The sequence below is a fragment of the Helianthus annuus genome, chromosome 17, assembly GCF_002127325.2.
Source record: "Helianthus annuus cultivar XRQ/B chromosome 17, HanXRQr2.0-SUNRISE, whole genome shotgun sequence".
Classification (NCBI taxonomy): domain Eukaryota; kingdom Viridiplantae; phylum Streptophyta; class Magnoliopsida; order Asterales; family Asteraceae; genus Helianthus; species Helianthus annuus.
Window position 1 is genome coordinate 14,060,324 of NC_035449.2, and position 7,702 is coordinate 14,068,025.

The window sequence follows — 7,702 nt, forward strand, 5'->3', positions numbered from 1 at the left end:
TTTGTGACAAGCAATTCTCAGTACACTTTGATGCTAATGGATGTTATGTGCTGAAACCCGGCTTCAAAATTCCAAAAGAATGGATCCTCTTGTCAGCTCCAAGGATAAATGATTTGTACGTCCTTGATATGAGCCAAGCTATTACTACGTCTGCACAAGCAACTTGTTTCGTTTCCAAAGCCATAGAAAAAGACTCTATCTCTTGGACAGACGAATGGGTCACATTCACTTACGTAAAATGAATCATTTGGTTTCAAATGAATTGGTGAATGGTGTTCCTCTTAAAAACTTCCATCTTCAAGACATCTGTGTTTCATGCCAGAAAGGAAAGCAAACAAAGAAGAAGCACCCTACTGAGAAGATCAACACGGTGGCAGTTCCTCTTGAACGTTTGCACATGGATTTGTTCGGTCCTGTCAAGCACAAGAGTATTCGGAATGATCAATATTGTCTCGTGATTACTGATGACTATTCAAGATTTTCTTGGGTGGCTTTCATGGCTCACAAGAGTGAAACCTTTGGTATTATCAAAAACTTGATCATTCAGATTGAGAATTTGTATAAGTTAAAGGTTAGGCGGATACGTAGCGACAATGGTACTGAATTTAAAAATCATGCCATGGCGGAGTTTTGCACTTCAAAGGGTATTCTTCATGAGTTTAGTGCAGCTTATACTCCTCAACAGAATGGCGTCGCTGAACGTAAGAACCGCACACTGATCGAGACTGCTAGGACAATGTTGGTAGAGTCGCAGTTGCCCATTCCATTCTGGACTGAAGCTGTGGCCTCTGCATGTTACACGTTGAACCGAGTCCTTACAGTCAAAAGGCACAACAAGACCTGCTTTGAGCTTCTTCAAAAACGGAAACCAGATTTGTCTTATCTTGAACCGTTTGGAGCTCCATGTACAATCATCGATCCTAATGGAAAGTTTGGGGCAAAAGCAATTGATGGATACTTTCTTGGGTATGCCACCCCTAACTTACGAGTCTAGAATCTAGAGACAAAAAGGGTCGAGGAATGGTCTGAGGTCAGAGTACAAAGGCACACTTTGCCAGTCAAATGTCCTGGTCAGCCTTGGATGTTTGAGTACGATGACTTTTTCAATTCGATCAATGTTGAAGCCGTTGAAGAAAGTGCTGCGGCAAGGATGTTTTTCGAGAGTGACAATGCAACAGTTTCACCGGTGGTGCGTTCAATTCTTGTCAATCAAGAACCATCTTCGGTGAACAATAATACTCTCGACAATGAGGATTTTCATGATGCAACCGAATTGAACGAATCTTCAGAGGATGATGAATTTCTAGATGCAGATCAAGAAGCCCCAACAACAGCAGTTCATGGTACTTCAGAGGGTACTCCTCCAGTGGATGCCCATAGAACAGCTGAAGCTACTGCATCATCCTCTTCGTCAATTCCGGGCATTGATTTAGTTGTTGATCTCAATTTCAACAATCTGGGTATAAATATTCCAGTTCCAGATAATCCAGAAACAAGGATTCATAATACCCATCCTCAACAAAACATCATTGGAAATGTGCAAAGTGGCATTCAAACAAGAAACATGTTGCGAAACAACAACAATGCAGGCCTGTATGCAGCTATTCGAGAATCCGGGCAACAAAACAATTGGTCTTTCGCGTGTTATGTTTCACAGGAAGAGCCAAGAACTTGGAAGGAAGCCATGAAAGATAATTCTTGGGTTGAAGCAATGCAGGAAGAACTGCAACAGTTCCAGAAGCTTGGTGTCTAGAAACTCGTAGAGAAACCTGCTGGTTACAAGAAGATTGGTACCCGTTGGGTTTTCAAATGCAAAAAGGATGACCGCGGAGTTGTTATCCGGAACAAAGCACGTTTAGTCGTTCAAGGTTTTCGTCAGATAGAAGGGATCGACTACAACGAAGTGTATGCACCTGTTGCACGTCTCGAAGCAATTCGAATCTTTCTAGCCTATGCGTCCTTCAAAGGATTCAAGGTTTATCAGATGGACGTGAAAAGTGCATTCTTACATGGTGTGGTTGAAGAAGAGGTGTACGTCGAACAGCCTCCAGGTTTTGAAGATCCTATCCATCCCGGTCGGGTTTGGTTGCTCAACAAAGCTCTCTATGGTCTACATCAAGCACCGCGAGCTTGGTATGCAACCTTATCTAACTATCTGCTGGAGAACGGTTTTCGAAGAGGTCTTATTGACTGTACTCTTTTCATCAAAGAACAAGATGGAGATCTTCTTCTGGTACAGGTATACGTTGATGATATTATTTTTGGTTCTACTAATGATGCCTTGTGTAGGAATTTCGAGCGCATAATGCAGGATAAATTCGAGATGAGTGCTATGGGGGAAATGACTTTCTTTTTGGGCCTACAAGTACAACAAACTGAGTCTGGGATATTTATTCATCAGACTAAATATGTTGGTGACATCTTGAGCCGGTTCCAGATGTCTGATGCAACGCCCATTGGTACCACACTGCCACAAAATCACGGAATTACCCCAGACTTGAAGGGTGAAGCTGTTAGCCCCTCATATTACCGCGCAATGATCGGATCTCTTATGTACCTCACAGCATCAAGGCCAGACATAATGTACCCAACGTGCCTGCTTGCCAGATATCAAGTCAACCCGAAGGCCTCACATCTTGCAGCTATAAAAAGGATTTTTCGTTATTTGAAGGGTTGCCCTGACACCGGTCTATGGTACCCTAGGGATAATAACTTTAACTTGATCGCATTCAGTGATTCTGATTTTGGCGGATGCAAAATCGACGGCAAATCCACAACGGCTGGATGTCAGTTTTTTGGAAATCGCCTAGTCACATGGCAGTGCAAGAAGCAGACATGCGTCGCTACATCAACATGCGAAGCTGAATACATTGCTGCCTCAAGTTGTTGCTCCCAAGTTCTTTGGATCCAACAACAATTACGCAACTACGGTTTTGAATTCCTAACTACTCCTATTTACGTTGATAATTCTGCTGCATTACAGATCACTAGAAATCCTGTGCAGCACTCAAAGACCAAACACATCGAAATCAAATATCACTTCATACGTGATTGCTTTGAGAAAAGGCTAATCGATGTTGTTAAGGTCCACACCGATGACCAACGTGCCGACCTTTTTACCAAAGCATTTGACAAATCAAGATTTGACTTTTTATTATTGGTAAACGGCATTAAGGTCAAGCAAGAGTAAACCAACATCGGAAAATCATTTTTGTAAATACCTCTGTGTTTTTAAATTTTATCTTAGTTTATTGATTTTAGGGGGAGTAAATCCAAAATCTGAAAATCCAAAAACATCGAAAAATTTCAAAAACACAAAAACAATAGAAAAACAAAAATGAGTTTCCTGGCGAGCAAAAGAGAAAATGATAGTACATCAGTGGTCTATCCAAACCACTTTAAACCTTAAATGAAAAACGATAAGCAGCTCTATATAAGATTTATCGGTAGGCTCACAATCATTTTAAAGTGTGCAGGGTGATATAAACTTAAATCGACTGAAGACCAGGTGGGAACCATTCATTGGCATATGGTCTTAGTACCGAAATTTCGTTTGATAGATTGCCGAGGTTCTGAGATATTCGGTCTTTATGCTGCTTATCATCTGGGTATCATAGTTGTATCTTATACCGAAAAATAACGGGGACGCAAGTCTAGATCTTCCATGATACTATACATACGTGTACATATTGCATACGACCTCAATAAGTGATAAACAATCACATGTCCATATCAAAATAAGTGATAATATATCACATTTATCCGGGAGTCAAGTTCGTCTCTCTGCTGTACGGAAGTACTGACCTGTTCACGGACTTGCTCCTGTGCCCTCATGCATATGAAAATCAAGTTCCTCATCAATAAGTGATTCTATCACATAGGGCTTGTTTTCAAATCAAAATAAGTGAGAATCTCACATCATATACGGTCAAACAGATGATAATCGGTATACTCACCGGTAAGATGAACTCTCGTGCATACCTTGATACGGGAATGTGTCGTGATGTGGATGAACACCGGTCGGTAAGTATAAATCATACCTTAACGTATCCCTTCGCCATGATTACATCTGATAAGTTGAGCTTAAGTGGACAACAATACCGATAATTGTTATAGGATGCTTATCTTAATGTTAACTAATTGAACAACAAGAGCGTTTTGGCATGACCGTACACTGATATGATTCTCTTACCCTCGAAACTCGCAAAAAGAATGTCTGTATATATTTATTTACTGCTTTCAGTCTTTACATTTAAAAAAAATTAAAAATACCAAAAAGATTTTAGGTGTGTTTTAATATAAATTTTATAAAAGCTAAAAAGATTTTCTTTCTATTTTATTTTCGATCGTACGATGTTGGATCTCGAGTCTTCGTTACCTGAAACCTGACTGAAAACCGAATTGACAAAATCTTCATAAACGGTCGAAATTTGCAAGTTTTGAAAGTTAGAAACTAAGACTGACAAATTTATTAAACTTTCAAACTGTCGGACGGTGTTTGATTGAAACATGGTCATACGTGTGTCATTTGTTTATGCTAACTATATTCCAAGCAGTTGTTCTCATTACGCGTTTAGATTTCTTGCATGTGCAGATTCTAAAAGCAAGGAGAACATAGTCGACGACAAGCTTCAGAATGAAGACACGACGTGAAGGCACTCAAATGATGAAGATGATCGAGTTGCCGCTGACCATCATCAACACCACAAGGATCTCAAGCATTAATGATCAAGTCTTTTGCGAGCATAACTCAAGGGGGAGCTTATGTTAAGGGGGAGTTTGTCAACACACTTCCTACATGATACGGGTAGTTTGTTGATACACTTTCTGCTTTCAAGACGTGAAGACTTTGAAGATCCTCCGACATTGATGACTTGAAAGGACGTCAGAGACTTGAAGACACGAAGATCGAGACAAAGCTACAGCCAAGGGGGAGTTTGTTGGTGCACTTGTGTCTGTACTTTGTCTGTATATAAAACGATGTCCTTTGTTAGTCCTGTAAGTTTGACCAAGTCAACCATCCTCCTGGTTTGACTTGGACAAACAGTTGGTACATGATTGTCATATGTCTGTGTCGAAGGATGAGTCATCGAAGGATAGTTTAGATCCTTCGATGAGCTCGAAAGATAAACCTTCGATGGATGTTGATGGACCTCGATAGATCATCCTTCGAGATATATGTAGATCCTTCGACAGGTTTCAGATCGATAGATGATCCTTCGATCAATCTATCTAATCCTTCGACCAGACAAGCTGTGATGAGTATATATACTCATGTAATGTGTTCACTTCAGACGGACACCAGGAGAGACACTTCACAGAGAACACACACACACTTAGAGAGTTTGCAAAACAGATTTGTAGACATTGAGCTTGTAACCGAACCTTTCATACGTATTAATACAAGTGGTGTTAATCGGTGAATATTGTGTGTCTTGTGTTTGTGCTTGTTTCATCTCGGTTTGCACTCTAGCTTGGATTCCGCACTTGCTAGTGTGTTTAACATAACAAGGTTAAGGTTTGACCTCATCCTCCGAGGGACCTACACTAACTCTATTTAAAGCCTTTGTAAGTCGATCTGGAATTTACGCAAGATTAATCTAAATCCATAATCTTTTATGAGGATGTCAGTCCGTTGCAACTCCCTACTAGTGTTCTATTCTATGCAAGTGTTGACATATTTTGACGCCGATCAATATAAGGGGTGGTGTGGAGGTTGTTACTCATTTGAGATCTATATAGATTTTGATGTAATTGTCTTTTGAGAGTTGATGAAAATACTTTATAATGGACTTTTAGCTAAAGTCATCTAATTTTTAGAGAAAGAGTTAACGGCCATTTTTATCTCTGTCTTTTGTTCACTTTTATCATTTCAGACCAGTTTTTAAAAATACACCAGTTTCCTCCTTGGTATACTGAAAATGTGTCACTTCAGTGCAAAAATTAAAACTCAGTTAAGTCAGATAAGTTAAATGAAAATTCATATATCTTTTATTTTCACTTTATTTTATGAATTGACAATAATACCCTTTATTTAACCTGTCTGACTTAACTGAGTTTAAATTTTTTAACTGAGTGACACATTTCCAATATGTCAAGGAGGAAACTGGTGTATTTTTAAAAATTGACCTGAAATGAAAAAAGTTAACAAACCACTGGAATGAAAATGGTAGCTAACTCTTTTAGAAAAAACAATAAAAAATACTATAACTGGCCTAATCCCAAAGAAAAATCTCATGGGCCGTCCACGAGAACTTTAAAAAAAATTTAGGCTTTGGGCGAAAAAAAAAAAATTAGGCCCAAAAATTGTGGTTAAGGGGAAATGATTTAAAAAATAAAATCTTGGTGGTGGAGCCAAGAGTTGAACGTAAGACATTTTCTTTTTCCTAAGATGGCTTTTCCACTCTACCACCAACACTTTTTTACATAATAAATGGATATATTAATATCAAATATACAATTTAGTATATATATATATATATATATATATAAAAGCTTATAAAAACCTTTCGGGCCCTTTAAAAATTTAGGACTCGAGCAACGGCACGGGTTGGCCGGCCCAAGAGCCCGGCCCTGCAACATATAGACATACTTGTAGTCACACAGAAACTTGATTTTTCAATACATAAAATACCAATATAAGAACTACATGAACATCAAACAACCCTTGTTGTACATGAAATTAGGTTTTTAAACCCCCCAAAAAAATCCGAATTTTGTGCTCTATTATGCACTCGGAACATTGTGGCAACCCATGTTCAAACTTGGACTTACTTTGCCAGCAAACGGTACATACTTCCACACATAAACACGCTAGTTATAATCAAACAAACCTTGAAACTGCAATATGAGAAAGTAATCACCCAGAAAACACAATAAACACGCTAGTTATAATCAACTCGGAAAGACCTAAACAACCATAACTGGATATCGATGGTTGTTTAGCTAAGTTACTACATATCTCTAACTTCAAACATGTTGCGGTTCTTGACGACTATGTCAAACATATGCATAGGTTTGAGTTTGTTGAAGTCTTTAGGTAGAGAAATGAGATGCACTGTCGATCTTTTGTGAAATTGCAACAAATCAGGGTCATCGTAGTACCTTTCCCATCCGAATGATGACAGCATTCTTCCCAGCACATCGTATGAAGTCACCACTTCGTTCGTTGGTACATGAACCAGGACCTTACGTCGGCCCGCACCCTGAAAGGAATCACTTCCAGGACTATCCACTAGTCGTACCACACCGTTCTGCTTGAACACCCAAACACCAGACATATCTTTAGTTCTTGACTAGCTATATAGGGTTTTTTAGTTGTGGTTTTAGTTCTTGACTAGCTAGCTATTTAGGGTTTTTTAGTTGTGGTTTTGATGAACAGGAATATGAATGTCTGGAGTCCGGAGTGGAGGTTTATATAGGGTTTTTTGCCACTTGGGTTGGAGAATATATGCATATACATATATCACTTTCTTTATATGATACATAAAAGCGTGCTTTGTGGCCCATTAACTGGTAAGAGTTAATTTTTTGTGTGTTTAGGGCATCACTAGCCCACGTGTGAATATGTGGGGGAGGGCAAACTTTGGATTTAGGAGAATCCAAAATCATTTTCCATGTCATTATAAATCCCCACAAACATAGAGGGAATCTTAAGCTTCGGTTGGTCGAGTCGTTCTGGAACAACATTAATTGGAAACAA

The 7,702-nt window shown here is 39.1% G+C and overlaps 1 protein-coding gene across 1 annotated transcript; it reads right to left on the minus strand.

The window, feature by feature from the left end:
* Window positions 1–6,818: 6,818 nt before the first annotated feature.
* Window positions 6,819–7,369, minus strand: LOC110922031 (flowering-promoting factor 1-like protein 3). Its single transcript, XM_022166358.2, has one exon. It carries the CDS (start codon window positions 7,278–7,280, stop codon window positions 6,954–6,956), a length of 327 nt encoding a protein of 108 aa, XP_022022050.1. The 5' UTR covers window positions 7,281–7,369; the 3' UTR covers window positions 6,819–6,953.
* Window positions 7,370–7,702: the final 333 nt, after the last annotated feature.

Excerpts from the sequence above, each read along its gene's own strand:
- LOC110922031 (XM_022166358.2), bottom strand. The coding sequence starts at position 7,280 with ATGTCTGGTGTTTGGGTGTTCAAGCAGAACGGTGTGGTACGACTAGTG.